Source organism: Calliopsis andreniformis, chromosome 3, assembly GCF_051401765.1.
Source record: "Calliopsis andreniformis isolate RMS-2024a chromosome 3, iyCalAndr_principal, whole genome shotgun sequence".
Lineage (NCBI taxonomy): Eukaryota > Metazoa > Arthropoda > Insecta > Hymenoptera > Andrenidae > Calliopsis > Calliopsis andreniformis.
This window is the reverse complement of record NC_135064.1, coordinates 18,777,625-18,805,475: the sequence shown is the minus strand read 5'-3', so window position 1 is coordinate 18,805,475 and position 27,851 is coordinate 18,777,625. Positions and strand designations below refer to the sequence as shown.

General features: G+C 41.9%; 1 protein-coding gene across 1 annotated transcript in view; it reads right to left on the bottom strand.

Moving 5' to 3' along the window:
* The window catches only part of LOC143177073 (protein O-mannosyl-transferase TMTC1), a 200,129-nt gene that overhangs the window by 53,450 nt on the left and 118,828 nt on the right, over positions 1 to 27,851 (bottom strand). The window contains exon 6 of the mRNA XM_076374845.1: positions 21,375 to 21,478. Coding sequence (XP_076230960.1) covers positions 21,375 to 21,478 — 104 coding nt within the window. The remainder of the gene's footprint in view (positions 1 to 21,374; positions 21,479 to 27,851) is intronic.

Genomic DNA, 27,851 nt, shown 5'->3' with positions numbered 1-27,851 from the left:
GTTTCCGACATCCATGCAGATTAATCACGGCCAACTGATTCGCTGAACCAGACAAGTGCAAACTTTAATCAGCGCTTGCGTGATACGTTCTCGTGGTCCTGGCCCGCTCGCTTCCCTATCGTCGCATGTAAGAGCTTTGATCTTCGCCAAGCACGCGCCTTTCGATTCTTACAAAAGCAATTTCCCTCGGCCCACGTGGTCAAAGTTCCCAAGGATCGATTCACTCGCGGTATTTATGGGCATCCGAGTGACTCAGCGAACAAGATTAATCGCACGTGATGTCGAGCTTCTTTCAGACACGCAAACCTGCCGTTCTTCAGCGACGAATTAGTCATGTGCTTTGGTACTAGAGCTTTTTCTATCGCCATTATGCAACGTTTGGAAGACACAGTCAGAATCGTGTTTGCATAAATTGAAAGGTGTTTTCTATTCCGAGGGTTTGAGAAAAATGAATGGAAGTCTTCTGGAGGATGAAGAGGGTGAAGTGAAGGAAGAGTTAATAAAAGATGTGTAAGATAGAAGGTAGTGTTTCTTCTGAAGAAGTTGAACAGAAAATTTGCAAAAGTTGGAGGGATTTTATCTCGCAGTGTAGCTGAACCAGAGAATCTTAGCTAGCGAATGAATGGGAACAGATGAGCCAAGCTGAGCTACAAAGTGTCTCTTGTAACACACGTTCCCTTTTATGAGATTCAAGCAAGGGAGCAGCTCGTAGTGAGGGGAAATGAACTCGGGCTGTGTAGTTTTTTACTTCTTTCTAGAGAGCTTTTATAATCCTGGATTAGATATTTATGCGGTTAAGGTTCTTATGGTAGAAATTTCCTTCAAACTCTGGCAGTTCTTTCTGTAATTTTGAGTTCAGTGCTTGTAAACCTAATTTGAGGGATAAATTATTACGAAATACATGTTTCAGACTAAAGGTTCATAAAATTTAACATGAATATTTCAGATACAATGGAACCTTAATCAATCGACTTAATATGAGACTCAAACCTGAACTACCATTCTAATACTTATTGTTAATATTCATTATTTGTTGTAGATTATTATGAGTTAATATAACCTCAAGTAAAAAGGGTAGTATGCTACCTTTATCTAATATATATCTAACACTATATTTAAGAGTCTAGTAAACTAGGAAACCCTAATTTCCAAAATTTCACCAACCGAAACAAAACCCATACAAAATACCCAAAGTGAGTTTCAATATTCCAAAGTCCAAGTAACCTAGAACAAGATAAGTACTCCAAGTACCCTCAGCAATTAATAAACTATAAAATAAGATAGACCCTTCCCAATATATCCCCCATCAACAACCCCAAAACCAAACTCCTCCCCGTTAAGGGAAGCGACGCGCTTAACACCTCGATCAGCGGTATAAAGCATCACACAGCAGTGTCCCAGAAAAACATGACGTCCCATTAGACAGCTCGTTAACGGCGGTCCAAGGTGCACCCCGAGCGTAGCCCCTCTGGGAACGACATTTCGCCGCGTAAAATGTGTGTAATGGAATTCCAGGGGAACGAGAGCCACGCGAGGTCAGGCCGAGCTAGGAAGCGAGCGGTTCGGGAAACGACGTTGCGCCACGAGAAGAGTGACTGCACGGGAAAAGGTCTCCGTAATGGAGGTTTATTGGCAATTAATCTTACGGACCGGATGTGCCCGCTTCGCCGGGCACGATACACTTCCGTCCCGCCAGGCCACCGCTAAACCGAGGATAGATGTATTGCATCGTCGCACGGAATCAAACGGCGCACCCCCGCCTGCACGCCACCCCTTTCCGCCTCGCTGCAGCCTCTCATCGCGGAGATTCAACGGTCCATTCCATCGATACCGATCTTTCCTCCACTCGCGCTCTTCGTTTTTGTCTCACGAACGATCCACTGTTGCGCGCCATCCCCCTCAGGTATCCTCTAGACGCCTATCGATATGATCGAACGAACCGAGGGGGTTGAATGGCCACCGCGAGCCCACGAGACCTCACTCATTAGGGAAATGCGAGTGCAAGGATTGCAGCGGGGGTAAATATTACTCGCGACGGATCTGCCGAGTTTTAGGTGGATGTTGTTCTTGCGAACGGGTTCTTGGAGGTTAAATTGTAGTATTACGCGCAGGAGGGTTTACTCTGCTGGTATAATTTGAAGATGTCGTTTGGGGATGAAGGATTATGGGAGGAACGAAGGTTCTTGTATGCTGGATTTATTTTATAGTGGGAGCAGACTGTTTCAATTTGGGAGACGTTGAGGGTGTCCATGAGGAATAATGGTTATGAGAATGTGGATGTGGTATTATGGATGTAGGAGGTGTAGTATGATGGTAAATGATTATGAGTAGAACGGGGTCTTTTCGTGAGTAGCTTTTGAGATTTTGGAGGAATCTGAGGGTACTGACTCTTGTTGATTTAGTGATTTATGGATTCGTTTACATTGTTGGTCATCTGTTAATTGTCGAAAGTAGTGTCTCTTGTCCTGTCTTTTCAAGTTTAATACCAAAAATCTTAGAACTGAATTACCTTATCTAAAGGGAATCCTGAATCATTGAAAATATACTGTGAATTTCTATAAAACCATGTAAAATTTAAATTCATAAATTTATAAAATACAAAATTCACATCATTTACAAAAATGTACAAAACATTAAAAGTGAAATAAATATTGATCTAAATTCCGTTTCTATAGTTGCCATTTATGAAAATCTGTATTTGCATAAATATCTGCCCAAGAAATTCACTGCTATCAGAATTCATCAATGCAATTTTCCTCAGCACTTATTACCAGAGTTCCTATTTCCGGCAGTCTTACTCATAACACAGAAAATTAGAGCCCAGGAACTGTGATTGCAACGTCAGTGATCGATTGAAGCAGTTTTCTCTTTATCACCCAGTTCTGGCCTCCAGTGGCCAGAATTAGCCGCAACTATCGCACCACCTGATATCAAGCGTTCGAAGCGATCGTCAACGTTCCCCTTTAACCGACACTCCCTACGTTAGGGGTGAAAAGAAAAGTGGATCGAAGCCAAGAGCGCCGCGCAGAGGTGTTGCCTTCAACTCGACTACGATCCACCACTCACACCCTAGTCATTCTTCTTTCTTCTGAGTTGCGCTGCATCTCACAACCCTCATCTCTCTTCGAGAGTAGGGCTTTCTTTGCTGGTCGTTAATGACCATGTTCGTATTAATTCGACACCCCCACGTACTGGCGCGTTTTAATTGAACGTACACGCGAGCATCGAGACGTACGAGAAGAATAATTACTGACGAGAGACGATTGCGTTTGCAATGATTAAGCTCGGGAGCTCTGCAAGAAGCATCGAGGGAAAAGATGTTGAACGTTATGATTACTTCGGAATTGAAAATTTTCATTATTTGTGATTACTGATATGGAATCAATGGACTTTATAAAATCATGTAATATAAAATTAAATAATGTACATAGTATTATTTACCAAGTATTGCATGGGATGTCAACGCGATTCTTAAACACTGCATTGAAAGTATTTATGAGAGCCTCGTAATTAGTGGCCAAATGCATCTATTAGTTTATAATAAGGTGTCATTTTATATTCTATTGAAAATGTAAAGTATAAAGACTGCACTCTCTGAGCTATTTCTATAGTATGGGGATTCCTATACTTGCTACTCGAAGTATTCAAGAAATACTGATCTAAGGACTTTTATTATATCATATCATATAGCACATATCCATGCAGATCGATTTAAACCAGACAATTTTGTTAGTCTAACTAAAGGTCGATTACAGACTGAACAGAATTTTATATATCGATTGGCTTCTTACCTATCAAATAGAAAAAGAAGGATTATTCAGTATTTAACCGTGCCATAATGTGTCTAGGCTTAAACGTTTTTAAAGTCAATCTATGTTCAAAATTAAATGGCACAGCGCACAAAGTATTGCCATAAAGAATGTGCTCAATGAATCTCACTTAAGTATCGAATAACTCTTTTAAACGCAAACACTTTGCGCAATTTATCATTTAATCTACCATCTATCGTCGGGAATTTCTGTTAGTAGGATGCTATACATTTCTACAAGTAACGCAACGCTCAGTTGGAATACGTTGCCTTTGGACGATTAAAACCATTGAAACGTCCGTAAGCGATTTACACGGTGGCAGTCGATGCGAGAAGATTATCCAGGTTATATTTACCGATGGCCATCGAGTGCTTTCGATACACTATCAGTAGGGCAATGCGGCTCGAATAGCTTGAATATCCGGTTTCAATAATATTTCCAGAATTGTGCTGGAAACTTACCACGATGGTTTGCTCGATCGATCGTGATCGAATTGGCTCGTCCGTGGTGCGTTATTGTCGGTTCAATTCACTGTTCCTGGTCACAGGTTTATAGTATCGAATCCTATAGATATTTATCCTGAGCATCGAAATGAACTCACTTGGACCAACCACGTGGTGAGTATAAATGTTGTAACAGTGTCTATGGGTAGACACTATCACAGTTTCATGAAGTGGAACTTTGATAGTGACACTAAATCTTAAAGACAGTTCTATATAATTCCTGTTTCATAATCATACGTATGTAAGATGACTCAGAATTACAGATTGATAGAATTTTTATTCAATAAATGCATTCTACTTTGTATTAAATTATTTCATTCTGAAGCTTCTTCAATAGAACAATCCAATTTTCTGGTCTGTAATTATGAATCGCCATGTACACGTTAACAACAGAAATTCATCAATTTAACGTTAAAATAGGGAGCTTGCGGAAAACACGCAATTGCATACTGGTCCGAGATGAACGCAATATTTCCTGTTGTCTGGCAGATTACATCAGATAACACCTGCTGCGTGTGGCGTCACAGCCATTTGTATTTATCAGCCTAGCAGCTTTAAAACATTGCCAAAGTTCCTTTGATTCAGACACCTGTGTTCTATGCGGACCTTGTTGTTCACCATTGTTCAGCCTTTATTCTTTGTGCCGCTCCTTTGATCTCATTTCATCCTTAATAGATATAGAATGAGTCTCTTAAGTTTGGCCATCAATTTTAAGGATTCTACCTCTAGTTATAGCGAAGTTCGAAGGGGGATAGAGGCTCTAGTAACTTAGTCGATAGTTTAAAATACACAATCAATGAAGTGAGGAGGAGCTTCCCGTTTCATCAGACTTTGTATCCGAGCTTTCGTTTTCGCTTGAACCTAGAGCTAATAATACCCAATAATCCTACCCTATAAATTCAAAGTTTACCCCATCTTTCAGATAAATATACAGGGAACACTAGTCTAACCCAGCACTATTCTATGCTATTTTTACGAAGAGAGACTTACTAGTCACTTCAATTTTACTGTAAATGTTCAAAAGAGAAGAGAGAAAGAAAGTTCTGTTTCAACAATTGATAATCAAAATAGAACAGGAGGAAGTCCATGGGAATTAAAACATTTTTTAAGCTTGAATATTTCATTATCTGTAATCTTGAATTGAAAAAGAATGATTTTTGGATATTGGTAACTTATGTAGTTAAAACTTTAAAAAAATGAAGATTCGGAAACTTGAAAACCTTTAAACTAGAGAATGTAGAAATTTGAAGATTTGTAAATTTAAAAACTTGAAAACTAAAAGATCTGTAGATTTGAAAATTTGAAGATTTGAAAATTTGAAAATTTGAAGATTTGAAAATTTGAAAATTTGAAGATTTGAAGATTTGAAAATTTGAAAATTTATAATCGCTCGTGTTGAAGAAATGAAAAAGTATTGAGCATATAACTCCTAATTATAATGAGGAATGAAACCTATAATTGATGTCAGGATTTCTATAATACTTTCTGAAGCAAAAAATAGCTGAAAATCCCCTAACAAATTGTATACAGAATTCACCGTGGAAAATAGTCTAACTAAAAGGGGGTAAAATCTTAGGAGATAGAAGGTACCTAGTATCGTAGAAGAATTGATGAAAAGTCGTTGGCTTCTGAGGGAGTACTCGTTTCTTCGGGTCGGAGGGAAAACGCTGGGTGGAACAGAAAGCTGGGCGGAGAAATACAAGATGGAAGACGAGAGGTATAGCGGTACGAGGCGAGAGAATTAGTGGGTGGTTCTCTACGCAGATAATTTGTGGCGTGCAATCCCGGCCCAGCCATCCAGCCGGATAGCTAAGGCGTAGCTATACCCGTTTCGTAGTAATTTACTCGGGGCTACCCGGATGAACAAGTACACTCGGAAACAGGAGGATTGATTGATCGAAGACGAAGCATCGCATCCAACTGGTTTGAGACTGCGTTGCAGCGCCGTTCAGAGTGCTCAGGCATTCGCTTATGTCTCTCAACGCGCATATTTGGCGACAGGAATGCAAGCCTCTGTCAGTGGAGTTTCTGTCAGGCTCGAGGGCCTGCAACTCTATCTTTAGAACGTAATCTAGTGCGACTGTCAGCGAGAGTTCAAACACAATTTCTGCGATGATTTAATCAAGCCTGATAACTCCAATTGTATTTCTTTGACTTGGTCTATAGATTAATACGTTGACAATTATGTCAGTCATAATGACTCAGTTTTTGAGTTGACCAATCAGTTATATATGTTTGACACTCACAATTTTAGTACAGTGGTAGTCAATTTTGTACGACTGAAAATTGATAGAAACTTGTGTTGTTACTGAAAAGCCTCCTTTTATTAAGTACTAAAAATTTCATAGTTATATGGGAAGAAAGAGTCAAAGTCAACAGTCTTAATCTAAGACTGTATACCTGTAAAATAAGATACTGCAAATATAATGTTCACAGCCCAGTTAATAGAACCTTCTACACAATCTCAGAATTATCGAGCCACCTTAGAATCCCGAAATGAACGGTGCCAATCTTGACAAACATAACCCTAGTGAAACCATTTCAGAGAAGTACACCCTCAACTCCTGCAACAGACCCCTTTGCTCCAATGAGTATTCTAATGGTTCCTAGCATTGGTTTCCTGTTTTCGTCACACAGAGAGATCTCCACTGATTCCTAACACCTCCTCTACCAGCTGACCTAGAACCTTCACAAAGTACACACTATAACTAAGCCACTGCTGCCAGTTGGTCTCCCTCCTGGTCTTAGTACCAATGTCCCAGCTAAGACACTCCAGAATCGCCAGTTCTGGTCTACCCCAGTCCCTTGGGAAAGCCAGATAGATACACTGGACTATCGATCCGAGAGCAATGACGATGACACAGTGGCGACTCAAGACACCGAAACGCTTCGGGAAACGCGACCACGGAATGACCATAGTGATTTACCCGTTCATCATTCTCTTCCACCTATCCCCACTTCTGACGTCCACACCATACTTAACTGCGTCTCCTGTCACATTGTAATAAATGCAATATGTCGACGTGGATGATGAACAGAGGTTACGGGTCGTGACCAAAATTCGGGGTCGGTGCGCGGCCACGCTGCACGAGATCCGTCGTCGAGGGATGTCAACGACATCTCTTGCGGTCTTCGCGTCATAGTGCATGCGTTGTATGGTATAATGGTGTACAGGTGAGAGCTCGGAAGGGGATTAGTTTATGACACGCGGTACTCAGTGGATGGCGAAGAATTCTGACTTACGAGTGATTCCATTGTTCATGCAAATGATGATTACGACTGCCCTAGGGTCAGGCTTTGGATCGTGACTGTAACTCTGGCTCTCGTGACTAAGTGATAGTTGCGCGTGATGCTAGTGAATATATGGGGTATCAAGATTTCTAAGGAATTACAGTTTACGATACGAGGGTGATTTTAAGCTAGTTTCAGGTAGCTGTATAAGCATATGTAGTACATAAATAGTGTGAAAGAAATATAAATCAGGTAGGTACTAGCAAATGTGTTAAATTCGTTAGAAAATAGATTATCCTCCATGAACCAGAGTATAAGATGTTTTGACAACAGGTGTCAAAAATGCGAAAGGCTAATTCCAGACATCGAGATCAAAATCCAGAATAGTGAAACTGCATTTGAAGTTTCGTTTCCGAGTTATGAAATATGTAATTTGAGACTTATTCTACTGTTGGCGAGCATTAGCCAGGTTTAACATAGATGTGTCAGTAGAACGAGTAAGTAGAACAAGCCAAGTCAGACAGATATCATCTGTAGTTCTGACGTTCTTCAATAATTAATAACTCTAAAACGGAGCCTCAAACACAATTACAGTGTTCTTCACTTTTCCTTCATTCTGGCCTACAGAGTCGCCCCTTCAAATTTCTAACACTTATTGTACTCTTTGTATACACAAAGTTAATAATACATCTCATGGACAGGCACTCCTTGATATCCTGCGAAGCTTTCACTACCAAATAAAAAGCAAACGCTTATATGACATGGCCGGAATACTCTCTCGCAGAATGCCTACGATACAGTCGTATAGAACGTGTTCGCGTCGCATAGAACCGCGGAAGGGCCGCTAATATCCTTGACACGCCGCACGCCAGGCTATCCGTTCTACATGCCAGGAATACTAATACCTTCCGCTCGAATTCCATACGAATTTTGTATTACACCGGATATTTCCCGTGAAATATCGACGACGTGGCCCGTAAATCGAAAATGGTAATGGTACCCAGGAGCCCGCCATTACCGCGAACAAGAAATCCCGCAAGGCGTCGAGATTTATCCTGTTCCCCGAGTCAACGATGATACATTATTCTCGAGCGTCGTTAAGACCGCAAAGCTAACCCATTATCGTTCTGTGACGTCCCATCAGAGAGGGGTTGCCGACCCTTCCGCGTGGCTCGTCTGGCTGCACTTGAAACCGTCTCCGCGTCGCTGCCAGCCCCGGCATCTGGTAATTGAGTACGGTGGTCGAGTCGCAGCGTACGATACGCGCGAATATACTTGCGGGAACACGCGCGTACGTAAACCAACGCTAGGCTTGTAGACGCGCTGGCAACAGCCTGCGTGGAGGGCCATTCGAGAATTTACACCGACCTCTTCCAACGACCGACTAACATTCCGTGGCTTCGCTGGGTGACGTGAACGTGTGCTAACGGGGAAAATTTCCTACCCCCTTGCCGCTTTCTGAGGTTACTGAAATGGCTTCGGCCTGAACGCTGATTTTGAGGGGAGATTTAAGTGGGAGCTTGTAATAAGTCCTTTGGAGTAGGGAGATATGTTAGGTGTAGCGTGTTGACAGGGGCTGGGCCCTAAAGGGTGGACTGTACATGATCCATTCTGTTAAAGCCTAAGCTAGAATGAAGTTGTTTGTAGACTGGGAGTTGAGGAAGATCCTTTGGATCCTTCTCGATAAATCCTTTTTGGATGGGGACTTATTTATCTTTCAGTGGGGTGGTAATGGCGACTGCAGAGGGTGGATGTTCAGCAATACAACTAATAAACATTGAGCTGCAGGGCTTTGTGTACCTGAAAGCCAAACTGACTCAAGTCTATTTTTGTGATTTTACAAGACAGTAGAGAAATGAATCTAATGACACATTTCTAAATATTATACTTATAGTTTACACATTATCTAGTCTCTATTTCTAACCCAGTGTAAATAGATTCCTTCTATACTGACAAAATCATTTTCAATAATTGTATAAACCCAGGTATCTATAAACCTCAGGAGTCTACCTTGGCACAGACATCGAGGATCCACTGCTCACTGAATCAATGAAAGCAGTCTGCAGTAGATCAACTGACTCCTTCCAGTCACACGAAGCGTACCCAAACTCGCTCTACCCTCTCACTAGTACAATAAGCTAAGAAGTACCCTGCCATCCTATTTCACTCAACCCTCCGTTTCTCACGCCGATAGCCAGTTGTATTATTCAGCCCAGTTCGTTTCAACCACCCAGCGCAATATTACGCTCAGCCGTCCGCCACAGCCAGTCGGAGTTTAATATCGTACAGCTGAAATATCCACCTAGCTGGCGACCCCAGCGCTGAAATCCCCCAACGACGCGTGCTCGCGTTCCCTTTCGTTACGACATGCTCGCGAGCCCGCAGCCGCGTTTCCTAGCGATTCGTAAGCTTGAATGAAAAACCTGACGCGGAACGAGACGGTTTGAAGGGTAGGGCGATGGCTAGAATGCCCGTCGAGGGCCAACCAACTGGAGTTAAGTAGTCCTCCCGCGCACTAGAAACCGTAACGCCTCGTGGGAACGCGGCTCGAACGAGTCGAGTGCGCGCACGTACGAGCCTCCAGAGCCAAGGACAAAGTTGCAGGCCAAGATGCCCGTAGGCGATCTCCCCAGCCAGAAGCGTCTACTGTCTTCTCTCGAGCACTGGCTAATTGGATACTCCGCAGCCGACACTCGTCCGTTCCTGCGAGCCAGGCTTTTCCATGCTCCCACCCTCTGCCACCCCACGCAACCCGCTTTGTCTCTCGTCGAGGTCATTACGCGTCGAGCACCGATCGGGGATGCAATTTCGCGAGATAAGTAGCTGACCTCGAGAGGGGAACTAGCGGTACTATGTCTGATGAGTTCACATCGTATGTTATTGAGAAGTGTTAATCGTTATGTTTAGGGAAAGAGTTTTGTGTTTGCGGGGAATTGAGTGGAGGGTGAGGTGGAATCTGAAAGGGTTGATTTGGTGGGAGATGGAATGAGTTAATGGGGTGTTCATAGGTGTTCGCGGTTATAGTGTGTTTATTGAGGGAAAGAGAATCACTTGAGAAGAGAATAATTTATTAATGAGTACTCCTAGTAGACACTTGTGAATTCTATACGTGTGTTAAATTGTATTAAATATAGGGTCTCACACAATTTTTCATAAGTGTCGAATTCATATGTTGAGATCCTAGAAATGTCTAACTTTTCTATTGAAATAGGTACTGGAGAATTTTGGAAATTTTCAGAGTTATTTAATGCTGAGTCGTTGTGCATTGGTCACTTCTTTAGGAACCCCTCCATTATAACTAAGAAGAAGATCAATAGATCTCTCTACTAAATTCCCTGTTAAGCCTGTACCTCACTCAAAGTTTCCAGCTTTATCGAAGGTCTTTCAATTACTTTCTAGCATTTCTACATATCTTCTTATCGTAAATCTCACGTCAATAACATATCCCTCTTTCTATAGTCTACATCAGCATGCATCGACACAGGGACAAAAGATAAAAAGCTGAATATCTTCGTGAGTGATACGAATACCCCTCGAATCCCGCTCCGAGATCTCAAACGTGAATCAATTTGATCAAGAAGCCGATACAAAAGAAGATATACCTATCAAACATCAAACAATTCGCGATAACAAAGGGAAGTCGTCCGTTCGAGACTACAAGCTCTCCTAAAACAAGGGAGGGTACAAATTCCTGGAGACCATTCACACCTCCAATCCATCTCCGTCCAATCAATTTCTCCATTGTTATTACGTACAAGCAATTTATTCAAACGTCAGACGTGTCTTTTGTGTCTCAGGCAAAGCCCCGAAACAGCGTTTGAAAAGCCGCGTCGACGACACGACGGGGAAGGAATAAAGCGGAGGCAGGCCGACGCGTTCATAGAAAACGCAATCGCTATCTCTATCCACAGGAGAAGCTTTACGCGTTTCACATCGTGCTCACAAGGGCCGTTGTCAAAAGTAAGATTTCTCTGGGCAAAGGGAACGGTGGATGGTCCAAAGAGCTCCGATAACGAGACGCTAATTCTTTGATGTCGAGGGTCGTGCTCAAAGCGGAAAAGTCGCAAAAACTGTTTGATATAGTACCAGGTCCCTTTGTCCCCTCGCGAAGTATAAAATTTACTACCGCGGGGTACTCGTCAGAGTACCAGGCCCTCCGGATATAACTAATTACGCGCACTCACTGGGTGTCGTCATGCTACCCTTTGTCAGGAACGCTTTATCTCCCCCAGCGTCGGAATTTCCAGTGGTCAGGACATTTCCAGTCCGTGTCCACTTCCCAAGGGGCCTTCCGCCAGAAATAGCCTAATAACGTTGTCCTTATCGATCTTCTTCCATTCTTCAAATCACGAACTCGTCGGCGCAAAGGCATCGCAGCCTCTTAGAGTCTCTCTGTCCTTTTAGATTCTCCTCGCCCGTGTAATTGTTCGTTAGAGGTCTTAATTGAAGGAATTCCTTTCAATTGTCCGCAAGGCTGAAACGTGGAGCATTGTCTAGACTAGAGACACCGACGCCCCAAGAATATTACGATTTTCTGGAGATGAAACCACCTTCAGGGAAACGAAATATTTCACGGTGCTATAAAATCTTGCTTTACGACGACTGGAATGTTAACCGTGGTCTTAGCTCCTTAAGTTCAGACAGTTTGCTGTTATTGAATCATAACGTGTGGAATGTGCTTCTTAATTAGGCCGATAAGTCTGAGACGTTGGTGTGGGACTTCCTCGAACGTATAATTGTGGACCTTGCATTGAAGTAGGAGTTTTACAGTTCTACTATAAGAAGATGAAAAATGCATCGAATTTTCTGCTGAAGGTAATAAATATATCGCTGCGTTGAACTTCAGAAATGTTCCTGTCATCCGAGATATCCTCTTTACTCTCACAAATTGCCTAGGAGCGTGATTTCGTAATTGTTCTGTTTAGCGTAGAACGCAGTAGAAACTCCTAACAATAAGATAGATTATTCAAGACAAGGGAATGTTTAAGCAGCTTAGCCAAGTAAAGAAATTTACGATCTACGTTAATTGTATCTACAAGTCGGCTGCTCTTGTAATCCTCGCCGTGATCTCCAAGACAAAGTCGTTCTCGGAATCCCTGCTCGCGAAGGTGTCGCTGGGTGCACTTTGCAAGCAGCGTAAATCGCGGAAGGAGTGCCGCAACTATGGTAAAGCACTCAGTGAAAGAAAGGAACGCGCCGCGGCGCGCGGCATCCTGAATACGCGCGTATAAAAGTGCCGCTTAAATCGTAAATTCGAAGTCCATGCTTAAATCAACGACAGAAGATGCTTTCCACGAGAGCACACGCCGAGAACTTTGATTCCACGGCCGCGTTGTGTTTCACGCTCTCTATGTGCTCGCTCTCAGCGAGCCCCTTTTGCTTTTACGATCTCTCAAATACAACTACCGAGTTCACCCTCGACCTGTCGAACACTCGACTGGCTCTCGCTCGCCACCGATGTCTTTCGACCCGTCTTCGACGAACGCTTCAAACGCCGCGAGTTAAAGCGAGCGCTTTCGAGAGCAAATAGTTTCTGGAATTTACATACTCCATTCGAAATTTCAGAGACTGCAACTGTGGCCGTGAAGCCCTTCAAATTGTTTACGCGCTTGTTATACCTCGTTCTCGCGAGACACATCGTGCAAAGCTGAACGAAGGGTAGCCGTGCAGGGGGAGAATACGCGGCAGAAATAAAACCAGACGTTTTTCACGGCAAGAATTTGTTCACGGGGAACTTTTATTCCCATCGTAAACGCTTTTACGAGGAATAAATTTTTTTCGTTGTATCGAACGGAATTTATCCGTCCGACCTGAAATTTACGCGCGACGATTCGGCGCGAACGACCGCCGGTGGACGCTACGATTTCTCTCTTAATTCCTTCTAGGGAAGAGTAGTCGACGATCGTTGGTCATGATGGGTGAAGTTAGCAGTCCAGGGAATGGTTCGTGTAGAGGAGACTTTGGGAATACGAGTAGCGTTTGAGAAATGGTGGGTTATACTACTGAAAGTGTCATCTGCTGTGTTTGTAAGTACTCGCTTGGCACGATTTTTCGCTTAAGCTTGTTTAACTTTAGTCTGTCATCCTGCTTTCATCACTAGTGTCTTTTTATTAATGTATAAAACATTCTGCTTGTATTCTTTATCTTTGTAATAAACTTTTTAGTTTAATATGATTTCTATGATAGTCTATTTCTAATGTTTCTCAATTTCTCCATTCGTGATGACATGAATTTTCCACTACCTTCTTTGCCTTTAGTATCGTGGTTATAGTACCTTACACACTGTTTTACTTTATTTAAATCTTCCTGAAAATCAAAGTTTGCACTTTCCTTTTCTATGTTTCTAGATGTCTGACGAAATCAACTAACAATCAGCAAGAGACAAACAACTCTCTAATACCTAATAAGAAAGTTTCTATCGAAGTCTACACAGCTAAATACTCAACCTAGGCCGCGGTACTTGTTATCAGAACGCCACCCGACTCTGCCACAAGGAAAGAAGGCAGTTCCACTCAGCGAGATACAGCTTGACACCTTAAACTGATAAATGGTCTGGGAGGAAGTTCGGGCGACGCTGGGAAGACGAGTTTCGCGACGTCTCTTTGTGGAAACTTCCACTGGGTGAAAATTAATCGTTCACCGGTCTTCGTGAAACTGGATCCGTGAATTTCACGTCTCGTCGGATCATTCGACCCTGAGGCAGCGGGAGCGAGCTCGAAACGGTTGCCGATCGATCGAGGGGACAACAGCGGACTGAGAAGTGTCGTTCGTGAGACGTCCTTAGCTACTCTATCGCCACTGGTAATCTTTGACCTCTTTGGGACCGTGGTCACCACCGATGGGTTAAACGATCACTGAAACACGACACCCTTGTGTAATTTGTGTAACGAACTTCAACGAGCGTCAGAGAATTTCAATTTTGGTTGGTCCTGGGTACTTCGACTATGCGAAATCTAAGAAAATTTTTTAATTGTCTTCGTTGATTTGGGGTTCAAGATGTTTTTATTTTAGGAAATTTGCAAGATTTGGGGGTTTTTAATTTTTGATATATTTGAACTCACAAAAATTCAAATTTTTTAAATATTTAAATTTTCACAAATTCAAATATTTGAATATTTTCGCCAGATTTCCTAGATCACAATAAGCTTCTTAAGATTATCGTATTGAAAACAGCATATCTAAAATGCACTACCAGGATTCCAACTTTGTATCCACTATAAATTTAGTAGTACAATAAATAAGTTATGCAATAAATTACGCAATATAGATGAATATTACTACGTCTGTGTTAAATAAATTTACCAAATCTTAGGTAGGAAAAGTTGCTCTAATTGCTAGAAAACTGTTCTGTTCTGGAGAAGCGTAATAACTCTCTTTCACAACTTAATAAGTCTCCAAACGTGGAAACGTAAACAGAAGCTTCCGAGGCGGCACACTGAATAAATTCTAACAAACTTCCGTGGCGATTTAAGAATGCAATAAACCCTGGTAATAACCGCGGTGAAATCATACCGAAACCGTCCTACCAGTTCACCAGGGATAGTGTCGAGTATTCATAACGTTGTATTTTTAGTTATAAACTGAGTTTCTAGTGAGAGCATTAACTGTAAGAAACAAGCGGATTTTCAGTCCGTCTGAATAGTCTCTAAATCGTAAAAAGCTGCTCTCTGCCGTGCTTCTGACCGTCGACTCGCTAAAAATCTCCTCGGCCAAGATTTACGCATTATTTACGACTAACATGTATTTTCTGCGAAGTATGTCGTAGAAAATTTCCCTGAGTGCATTAAAGAATGCAATACTATAAAACAGTAAAAGTTTATTGACGTTTCTGGCGCATTTTTTATTGCGTCTTTTCTACTGCTACACTTACTGTCAATTAAATACATAAAATATTCTCTATGTACCTGCTTTGAATTACTGAGAAATCCGGAAAATTAAATGAAAGAAGAATGTGTGTATGTATACGGTGAACCAGGACTGTTCAGAATCCTTTTTTCAATGGTATCAATTCTGGTCTCACTTCAGAAATTTATTTCATCAATTTCCATTATGAAATATTTATCATAATACGCTACAAAATTGTCATACTATAATAAAACGAAATACGAGCACAGAGATTCTGTTTCAAAGAATGTAAAAAGATTCAATAACACCTAGACTCCCAAAACGAAACGAGAAGCCACCCTTTTCAAGATGAGTTACATTTCCATAGGCCCATTCCACCGAAAACAGAATTCAATTTCTCGCCCATTTATTTTCCTTCGGGGGTACCGCCCTTTTGCAAGGCCAAGCCAGAGGGGGTGATGGGCGCCCCGAAGAAAATTCACGAGGGCTTTGTTAGATACGCGAAACACTGAGAGCACGTGGAGGCAGTTTCCAGCGATGGCTGGAACCAGTCGCCATTAATATTTTAACACGTACACGCCAATAGGGAGGCGTAATATCGTGGCCTCGTGAAACGAGATACAGTGGATAGGGAGGGATTCAACGTGGAATTAATCACCGCGCCAGAGGACGCACGAGAACGTTGTAGCGCAGCCCTTTAAGCGTTTCGACCGTTGAGTTCCTCCACTTACACCCCCATCTCCCGACGTCTTTCACCCTTCCGTTTCGCTCTTTCATGGCCCCCCGACAACTGTGTTTGTTGTCAAAGCCCGCCGTAAGCGTCTCAACGCTGTATATTCACGGTGAACGGTTGCGGTATTAGAACGAATACCTTCCAGCTATTACGATGCACTTTGCAGCTGGGGGATATATTTTTGGCTGTCGTGTGGCTCGTGTCGCGTACGAGGGCTGATTCAGGAGAAGTCAATAATTCGGCGAGCGACAGAAGTTTACTATGGAAGGCCACTTTGAGAGAAAAAACTGAGGGAACTTGAGGATATAGATATCGTTTGAGGGAGTTTCAATGAGTTCGAAGAGTATAATTTTTAGAATTTGATTGGTCCTTCTGGTAGCCCTGGTGAACGATTTCCGACTTTATGAGGAAGAGTGATTTAACTGAGGCTGTGGATATTAATATTGAAGTGGTTGAAGTAAATACTCAGAGATATGAATGTCTTATTGCTTTCAGGTTTCATCTTAGAGCTATATTAATTTAATTTCGCTAGAAATTGACCATGTACTGTCTATTTAATGCAGTCGACGACACAGTATATTCAATATTAATATCGTTATCGTGGTAGGGAAATATCATAAATTGACGCGTGACGAGAGATAAAGAATTAATAATCGACAATCTGCTGTTTCTTTTAGAATATAACCACCGTTTGAAATAGGTTAAGGAGTTATGGGTTTCCCGTCGAAATGTCGATACGAGTTATTTGCAATAAGTAGCAAGTTCAATTTAGCCCCAGAAATTTCTCCTTCAGGGAAACTGTTATCGAACATATCGTTCATGACACGAGCGCGAATAACGTGCAACTTGGCTGAAATCCACGCCTGAAATTGTAGTTCCGTGCATGCCGCAATAAAGTCATAATTGCAGCATTTTACGAAAATAAGCGAGGGTAACGAAATTTACATTACTTCGGCCACTTTGCTCGACACCATCGTTGAGCGATGCCAGCTTGATTGACCTCTAAAGCGCGATACTTAAATTTCGACTAATTTTCATGAATTTTACTCCTACAAGTAGTTATATTACACATCATTCTGAATGTAACTAGATGCTAAGCAAATTTATTACACTGTAAAGCTTCACGTCTCGGGATAAGATTACACGAATACTGACCTCAAGCTAGCATTTCTTTAAATCACTGAAGCGTCTAGATAGGGATTCTAATCTTTCCTTCCTTAATTTCAGCTACTCCACTAGTTTTTCACCCAGCTGTTAATTGTGCCAATTCGTGGAACGAAGAACCGAATACCACGTTCCAATGCGAGCCTCGAAAGCGTCCACATCTCCTAATAACGATGCTGCAACCGTTCCGAGCCAGCAGAGTCTCGTCTAAACCATCCCAGACGAGAAGTAATTTCGCAGATCTTTCTAGGTCGCACGATATTAACAGACGCCACGGAGAACGAAATATCGCGCTCGAATTTCCTCAACTTGCACCGTCATCCCGAGACACGTGTCGACGTCGCGTGTGCCGGCACATATGAGGCCAGCCAGCCAGGGAAATCCTCGGAAAATGCGGAAAACCTGTAACATCGGCGACAGGCTACGGTCGCGCGGAAGCCCCACTTGCGAGTCTCTCGAAGATCCGCCGTACTTTCGAGCGATTCTAAATTCCACGAAACCATGGCACATTCGTCCAAATTATACATCTCATAAAGTATTCCCGGCTGGTCCCCCGATGTCGGGCAGAAAGTATTTCGCATAATATCTCCTCGTCGCTGGTCGGAGGAAGCCAGCCCCGACCCTAGTCGCTCCGCTCGGTTGGCTGCGAGGGAAGAAACGAGGGAGGTTGGGCGAAGCTTGTGCAAGGTAACGGCAGGGAGAAAGAATAAATACGGGCGCAGACTTCGGAGGAGGAAACGTGCCGCTCCGATACGCTGATACGGCGGAACGGAACGGAAAGAACGAAACAATATTTCAATATGCTAAAATTATCGAGCGTTCTCCGTGGCCGTGCTTCGGCTAAGTGCAGCCGCGGATTTTTGCTTCTCCTATCGACGAGTAACAAGGAAACCTACGTTTGCCTTTGTGGCGGTGTTCGAATCGACTGAGAAGAGATTGGATGAGAGTAAGGATTCTGGGGAGAAAGTAGCAGGGAGCTTGAAGATGGGAAAGTGGCTGGAGACGTTGGGCACCTGTTCTTTGTTTAGGAATATCTTATCTTTGGTATTTGAGGCAATACTGTATGCCGTTGGATGAGGTTCGCGATAAAAGGTGGATTTTTGTTGTGATACAGTATCCTTGGAATTTGATTTTGATGAATGAGTAAAATGCACTTATGGTGTTCCTTGAATACTTTGCTATTATAGAATTCTCAGATTTATCTGGACATACATTTACTTAAGTAAAAGTGGTCACTGAACTAGATAAGTAAGCTTACTAAGGAGTCCATTGGAAGATCTAGGATGTGCTTGTATTAAGTGATGTGACGTTAGGTGGAAAACCTGATACCTTGTAATACCTAATACACTGTATACCTAATACACTATACACCTAATACATTCTAATACCTAATACACTGTATACTTAATACATTACAATTGAAGCCTAAAACACAATAAAATTACCCTTAGCGTTCACTTATCAGAACACGGTCAGCCGCTGGAACATTTACCTTAATACTAATAAATCTAAACGAATACGCAATCCTTCTCCCCTTGCAAGAAAGAAGGTCAACCAGAACGAGCAATCGGCGTATCGACATCGCCATCGCGTAGTTCCGCGGTCGTGTCGCAGAACGACACGATCCTCCGTGTCGATACGTGACAAACAGCTCGTTCGGAAACGGGAACACGGAATTGAAAGCAGAATCGGTCGCATTCTCTTCCTCGAATAATACAATAATTCTTCCGTCGTCGATACCGGGCGGAAGCTGTCGACCGGACGTTCCGGCGCGAAACCGGGCGGAACGCGCGCGAGCCACCCCGAAAGGAAGCGTACCGCGTCATATCGAGATATTGAAATGGAGCGTTACATCGGGACCGGTTCCATTTTCCCAGCCGCGTAAACCACTGGGACATATTCCTTTCTCGGGCTGCGCAATGGCCCCGGGTCCAGTCGATATCGTCAGTCTTCGGGGAGATAGCGGGAATCGGATTTACCGGACATGTCCGTCGGACCGTAAAATCGAGTCGTATATTTCGGAATTTTTCGCCAACCGTTTGACTGACGCGGAGAAGCCACCCCCGCGCTTACCAGCGCAACGCCCCTCCTTTCATCGCTGGAAAACAGCTCGAAGGAAAATAAGGACCGAGCGTCTTTCTGCCATCGCGGCAATTCGCTGCTGTGCGTTCTAGCAACGAGGACAATCCCCAGTTTTCAATTTTGGAAAGCAAGGACAGACGTGAGTGTCTCAGCAGCTGACCATGTCCTGATAGCTAGGATTACTAGTAAAACAAAGAATGTTAATATGAAATAGTTTAGTCACTGGTACACGATTTAAGTGTTGGGATGCATGCATGAGAGTCCAGGTATTGGGACATTTACTTTACGAGCGCGGCGACTAGGCGGTACGTTTGCAGCAAGTTGTATCGGCGAAACAGGTTGCGTACTTTTGAAAATACGCAAACGTGCTGGCGAGTTGCCGCGCTCGTATGTATTTTCTTGCTTTCCACGACTGAAAACTGGGAATTGTCCTTGTTGCTACAGCGCACAGCAGCGACCTGCCGCGATGGCAAAGAAAGGCTCGTCTGCAGTGGGTCTGAACGAGTGCACTTGAGCCAGCGCGGACCTAGGCGCGGGCAAGTTTCAAAGAACTGGCTAGAAACGATCGGAAATCGTCGAAAGGCTCTCCCCGACTGTTGCCAGCAACGCTAAAAGTCCTCGCCTCCCGCCCTGTGTCGAGTCGTAGAATTTTTTGAGTAGTTGCGCGCGGAGCTTTGGTTCTTTGACGGCACCGTCTACTGCTGCCTTTCCTCTCTGCTACTCCCGCCACTGGCGCTGGGGGAGTAAGCAACTGGAAAAGTTAGAGGCGAGGCGGTCGGTTTAACCCGGCCGCGAATCAGGAGACTCCCTTTCACGCTCGGGGATCCGACGCTTCGAACTTCGAGATATCGCTCGGAGCACGGCCTAAAGAGGGAAGAGCGAGGCGTTTTAACTCGAGCACTATCGCAGATTCGGGTCAGCCTGAAAGCTGCGAGGAAACGATGGCTCTTCAGAGATCGGGGGACGGGGGTTCGGTGTACAGTGGGGGAAGTAAAATATTCGAGCGTTGAGGTGGTTCGATGTGGAGCTGATGGTTCGGTTTGTCGTTGGTGTTTGGAAAAGGGAGTGTTCCTAGGGGTGGGATTCTATGTTCGGGTGACGCTAAGCCGCGTTCGAAGTGGGGTTACTGTATGTGTTATGTAAATTTGATAATTTCAACTGAAGTAACTGCGGGGTAAAAGTGTGGGACAATAGTTTACTGAGAATTTTGGTAACTTGATGTTTCTTATTTTCTTGATACTCTGTATGCTTGCAGGGAACCTCAAGAGAATTATTGGATAATTTTCTATTTGTGCTACTGTTTATTCTGCTGTATGAAAACACTTCTTAATACAGGATTAATATAAAATGTGTTGTCCTGTTTCTCAATATATCTCGAAAACTATAGTAGATATAAAAACGCTTTTAGAATAAAAGTTTGATCGCATTTTATGCTTTATAAACCTGTGCACTGTTTAAATTTTATAATGAAAAATTTTGTATTACATTTTATGGAGCATAAGAACCCATTTCATTGTATGAGGCATGACTACACTGACAGAAAAGTTAAAGAAGTCACTATATGTATCCCATAGAAAAAATGCTACGTGTATGTACAATCTCTTAAATCACAATTCAAGTAATAATAAAGGTCCACAAAACCCTAATTCTAAGTATATCATATAATGCTTATTATTATCAATTCTAATTTTATAAAAGTCTCTCATTCGACGCAAAATCATTGTGTCTCCCACTTTCCCGAAAATATCTAATACGATCGTTGCATACGATATAAGTAGTAACGAGTACAACGTAGATCTCGTACACACGAGATCAAAAGACAGAAAAACCTTGTTCTCCGCTACCGCGTAGGTATTTCGATTTCACGTTAGCTCATCGCGTTGGTTTTGGACTGACAACGATATACAGTTTCTCGAGCGTCCACGATTGTTATGAGTTTTAAAACACTGTAATTGTAGATCTCTTTACGAGTCGTGCAGCATAAAGGACTTACGGACTACCACTCACCTGACGTGGAAGCAAGGGTGAAAGGCGGCTGGATTATCCTGCGGCGAGAACTTAGGCAGAGCACCGTGAAGAAGGGCGAGTCGGACAACCAACAGCACACCGAACTGCAAATAAATAGAACCCTTTAATTACGTGACTCTTAATTAGTTAAAGGCTATGTTTGCGTGAACTGAGGAAAGGTTATTGAACCTATGTTCTTCTGCTCACACGTTTCTTTATACATAAACATTGTTATTGCATTCAGATGAAGATTTAAATTACATTGTTTTTTTATCAATTATAATTTAATTATTTTGAAAAAGATATTTGTTTATTGTTACGTGGAAGTCTGTATTTGGATGTTATTATCACCTTCCATAATTATAAGATAATAGTATATCGCTCGAATTTCGTATTTCCGAGCGTCGAAGCTGTAAATAATTAATGAAATACGTAAATATCAAATAGAAATGCAACGCTTGTGTGCTAAAGTCGTATTATGAATAATTATTAGCAGTTTCATGTAAAACATGAATTTGGAAGTACGCTTAAATGATTAAAATATTGGAAAAGAGTCCATATAAATGTTTACCATTCGTACGGAATAATTGATAATATCTTGATAACATAAATTGCAAATGTATATACATATAATATATTGATAATATAAGTTGCAAAAGTTTTTAGGCTACCGTTTTTTAATGAAGACTACTGAATTCATTTGAATTCTTGTAGTGAATTAAGGCTTGAATTTTGTCTCAAAAATTTATAATTCTCTTAGAAATGTATGTATATCTCAAAAAATAAAGGGAACTAAATATACATTCTAAGAAGTCTTCTTATTAGTGCTTTCTGTAAATTCACGACTCACTGTGCTTCTGGGAGCATTGGAAGCTTTTGTTAACTGGCTCGAGAAATGAAAAATGAGAACGCAGATTGCACGCCAAAGCATGCAAAAATGCACTCATCGTTTAGTATTTTCCAGGGTTCAAAATATATTTAGTCTGCACTACTGAAATAATGCGGAACAAATATTAATGCAAAAATTTGTATCCCCTGATCCGTTTATTCTCTCACAATTAGCAGTTTGTTGGTCTTCACTCTATTCTATTTAATCCTCTTTTTAATTTCTTCTTAGCTCCCCTGTTCCTAATCCCTTCTTAGTTCTTCCCTAATTAGCTCTTTCCATCCTCTATTATGCAATTCTTAGTTTCCAGTACTATTTTTATTTTAAACACTTTCAAACTGTTTTTGTGTAACAGAATAACCGAGTTCCTACACATACTCGGTTCATGATACTCTAAAGTACCTCTAGGATACAAATTATATAAAAAATCGTTTACACCCAAACTAAAAGGATCTTCTTTCTCTCACTCTAAATTTCCCTTTAAAAACGCAAACATATCCACTTCATCAGGAACTCAATTCAATCATTCCAAGTAAACTAAACTCTTCCCCGAACGATACAAATTCACCCTGAAACCAAACGCACCAGCTATTAATCTCCTAGAAACGTGCTCACCGAAGAAACATTCCATTCCATAAACACCAAAACTCGAAACGTTCCAGCGCATCCCCCAGCCTCACCCCTGTACTCTCATCCACATGGGACATCCGTATTTTCGTCACGTCCAGCGTCAGTTCGCTAACCCAATAGCCGTCCACGATGCACGACTGACCAAAACCGCCACTCTTTACGCCGAAGAACCCCATCCAACCCTTTCTGCTTCTGTCTTCTCCAGCAGTCCTCTACATTCGCCATTCCTCCGAGAGCACCGAGACGTACAGGTTCGAGTAGACCCTAGAAGGGTTCTAGAACCGAACAATATCTGCCAATCCAAGGTATTCATATCTTCTTCGATCGGGAGCGTCATGTAGAACACATCTAACCTCTTTCACCATATTCCAACCTTATGACGCACTACATATCCACACACACTCGACACCTCAGAGGAAAGATGGACATACAAGGTGACCAGTTTAACTGGAAACTCTCTAATAGGTGCTGGCAGCACTTACAATGCTGACAGTATTTAGAATAAATGCTGCCAACATTTAGAGGGTTTCCAGATAAATTGATCATCCTATAGAGGGAATATTTTTTCTTTAAAGAATATTTGTGTCCATAGTCCTGATAAAACTTTAAACTAAAATTTCTCAAAAACAAAAACCCATTTTGCCGAACAATATAAGGATTCTACTACACTACGTGTATACCACAAATGATATCCAGTATTATTCTAAAAGCGACTTCCACGACAAGCATTCCACGACTCCCTTGTAAGCTCGACACGCATACTGCTGAGCCACGTATCGCGTACACGATGCAGAACATCGTCCTCGTTCGCCAGCGTGTCTTCGCCTTTCGACAACAGGGGGACAGAGTTCGGTTAGGAATATTGTATTATGTCACCACGGGGCTGGACCAGGCGAACACGGGGGACAAGACAGAAATTCAATTTCGGTAAATATCTGATGCGCAGGAAACGTCACAGTCGGCGGACCCCGCATACCTAGAAAGCCTGAATTTCCTCCCCCGTCGAGCGTCGGTTGCCTGGCCGAGCCCAGGGTGGCATTATAACCACACCCCCACACACCCTGGAATATATTTCTCGCGGAGGAACGGAATGCGTATTTTTATGCGGTTGGATCAGCTGGCTGGCCGCGCGTCTTATTCCTGCGCCAGATGCGCCGAAGCTTTTTCTGGATTTTGTTTGTACAATTATTACTGTCGGAGAAGCTGTGCACGTGTGGCATGGAAGGAGGATACTGTTTGGAGGGAAAAACAGCGACACTAGATACGCCGGATTAAAAAAGCTGAATATTTGGAGGAGAAATATGAAATTGGAGATTTGTTTTGGAGGATGATCGTTTTAATAAGTGATTCTATTTTCCGTCTCTAATTGTTCATCCCTCAACGCGTTGTATTCTCTGAAAAGCGCGTAGTTCAGTTTTTTTCAGTCAAATTTGTTGCAGTTTCAACTGGTGCAGCGACCCGATTTTTCCGCTGTTGTGCAGTTTCTAGGGACCCTTGTTATATCTATTCTGTCGCACGGACACGGTGTGAAGAATTAGAAAAGAGAATTTTTCAAAAATTCTGTTTTCTTACTATTGTTCCCTCTGAATAAGGGTAACTATTTTGTTGAAGTAGTAGTTCTAACGCTGTCAGTGACAGGATTACAGGAACGTGACGCCGCACAGTGTGAATGAGCAATAGACAGAAGTCGAAAAACTGAAGTGTAAAAAACATTTTTAAAAAATGTCAAACAAGTTTTAATTGCTTTTTAATTTTTATCCTTAAAATCTATATGCTCTCAACAACCCTTTCAATGTTTATACGTTCTCGATAAATAAACAAATGTTTCAAATAAAATTTAGTCAGTAATCAAGTAGCAATAAATTGCAATGAAAGAAATCGAAAAGCAATTCTTTAATTAATAAAAAATTAAGGTCACCTCAATTTCTTTTCAGTCGATGCATTTCTGTATTCTCTTTAAAAAAGTATTAAGAATCTTAGGTCGAAAATGTATTAGTTCAGAAGTTATCAATTTTGTTACAAATCTGACACTGTGCGCCGTCTCCGTCGATTCATGGTTAAATATTCCATCCTCTAATTCGTCGATTAAACGCTTCGACTGTTAGCACATCGAACTAGTTCCCGCCAGTATGCCAATTCGGTGTATGCAATTATAATGGCGCTGCCGGCCTTAAGGATAATTTGAAGCGCGGAGGTAAGATCTAAGAGGCACACCAATCGGCTAACAACGAGCATACTGATGTAGAATCAGTCAACAGTGTGTATCCCTAAATGCATCGGCTTATCGATTATGTCTGTTACGTCGGAATGGTCGTAACCTGCCTTCCTGTGCATCCGGAAGTAGATACTGTTCCATTGGAGCCAACGCGTGTTTGCATCACTGTCGGACATTGTTCATTTGCCATATGCATGAAAATATCGCAATGGAAGTGTTTCTGTGAAATGCTACATAAATTATAGATAAGACAGATATATTACTTAAGCCTAGGTATCGATTATTAGAATACAAGAAATATGTCAATATGTACTATTTGTAAAGTTACTTGATTGTAATGGAAGCGTTTCTGGGAAATTCTCCGTAAATTATACATAAAACAAATACGTTATTTAAGTTTAAGTGTTAGTTATTGGAATAAAAACAGTATGTCAAAGTATATTGTTGACGAAATTACCTAATTGCAACATGAAACGTAAGGTACCTGAAATTTACTGAAAAAAATTAGATTTTAATAAAACCGAAAATTATAATAAATTTTTTAATTAAAAGAACCTCCATATAGTTAAATGAAAATGGGAGAATTTTGTATTTGTGACAGTTTCGTCGTTGGGGTGCAATATAATTTTCTTCGACGAGAATCTCTCTCCTTATTCCTTGATTAACTATTTATAAATTCCATAAGACTTCAAGTAACCAATATTTCTAGGCTTCCAATTTTCTTTTTCTCTTTTCAAAAAATTTAGTCGTCCGAGGGAAGGCAACGTTAAGTAATCCTCCAGTGGGGGATATATCTCCTAACGCGTAAGTGGCAATAGGTGGTAAGAGGGAGGGTGGAAAGGAAGCTCGCAACGTGTGGCAGTTCGAACACGAGGGTCGTGCTCGCGCGCCCACCTCGTTCCTTGACGTAAATTAGCATAACGCGGGATCGTGTTCGGTCAAATTACGTTCCGTGCGCACTCTCAACTTGCTATCGGTCGTATGATACTGTTATAACACTCCCATAACTTTCTGCGTACGATACAAGTTACGAGGCATCGAGGAAAAAAGGCTAGAGAGTCGCGCCGCTGCGTCTACTACGTTAAAAACGAGCCTCGTTTATTTTCAACGAAATTTATACACGTGCATCGTCCAACTCGTTAATTAAATCGATGAACCTCGAACGAGACTGCCCTCCAACCAATGAATCCTCTATAATTTATGAAGTGCAATTCATTACACGACTGTTACATTGTCTTAATTAAAATATATTAATTGGCTGCACAGTACGCTCTGTTATTAATTAACGTCGAAATGATAGGGAAAAATAATACCCGACATGCGAGGCGTGAATTTTTTAAATTGCAAGAAGGTCGAATGTTTTAGTTCCTTTAAGACTGAATAATTCACACGTGTACTTTTATCGTACTTATCGCAGAGATAATTGAAAATTATAGTTGAATACACATTTTCATCGACCAGAGGTATGCTCTCCGGAACAGATTCAGTGACCACAAATTCGCGTCAAAGAATGGCGGCCTCGTACCAACGAGAAGTTCATTATTAGGTTCTCCCCCGGTATGTGGAGCTCGTAATTCATCGTTGCTCTCTTAAAGGCACGGCCATTTTACATCGAGATAGGAAGTGCCAGCCAGTTTCCGCAGTTGCCCGACAATTCGTCGGGACGTGGTTTATTTTTTGCGGCCGTAAAGCGGAAATACACAGAAGCGAGTGTATCCACGTTAACGATCGTTAAACTTGCTTAAGGAACGAGCATGCTGTAAGCAGCCACGACAAAACGATAAAAACGGAGGGTATCGGCCGTTAAGGATTAACGACGCGGATCTTCGGGCCGTTTGCAAATGCCGCGAAACAGAAATCAAGATCCTCTCTGCTTTCTGTACTCGAAGCACTTATTCCCTCTCACTCAGAGATCTTTATGAACAAGTCGAGAGTTATGTGGCATTGCCTTGGGTTTTGTTGCATTACGAGCACGTGTTGTACAGTCAGTGTGTGGAACGAAGTGATAAGAAAGTACGGAGAAGTATCGTAGAGGAGATTATCATGCGAAGGAAAAATAATTTTTGATATTTGGGTAGTTTGTAGATATGATCCTCGTGAATTTTATGGTCTACTTGATGGAACACTGATGTTTCTTTGATAGTTACGCGATAGTATTATGATTGGTGTATTATACGTAATGTTAGAGGTATAGTAATGCAAGCTAGAACTTTTAAGGACTGAAGATGAACTTGTTTGCTTTCGATCTCATGCAAAAAGTAGGTTTAATGTACGTATAGTCAGACATCTCGTTAATTGATGCTCTTGACTATATGAGAAGTACCTTAAGGTCTTCTGTAATCAGACACGGTTTCGTAATTGATACCGAGAGTAGTATCGTGAAGTATGTAGTTAGACAACGTGGCACTACCGAACTCAAAGGAGGCCCAAAATATAATTATCGAGAATATAACTATAACTAAAACTTTACAATATTTAGCTTTAATACCATCTCCTACATCAACATATCAAAGCGTGAAAATACTACTTCCAAAAGCGTTCTACAAAATTATAAACGGAGTAGTTCTACGCCCTATGTAGTCAGACACTACCGAAACCACTGAAATTAATTGACAGTAGAACAAGTCAACCAAAGTACCTACTTAATTTCACCTCATCTCATAAGCCCAACTATCTAGGTACTCTCTTCCCACTTTTTGTCTCCACAACAGATCTCTACAAATGACTTCGCTAACTCTATTCCCCC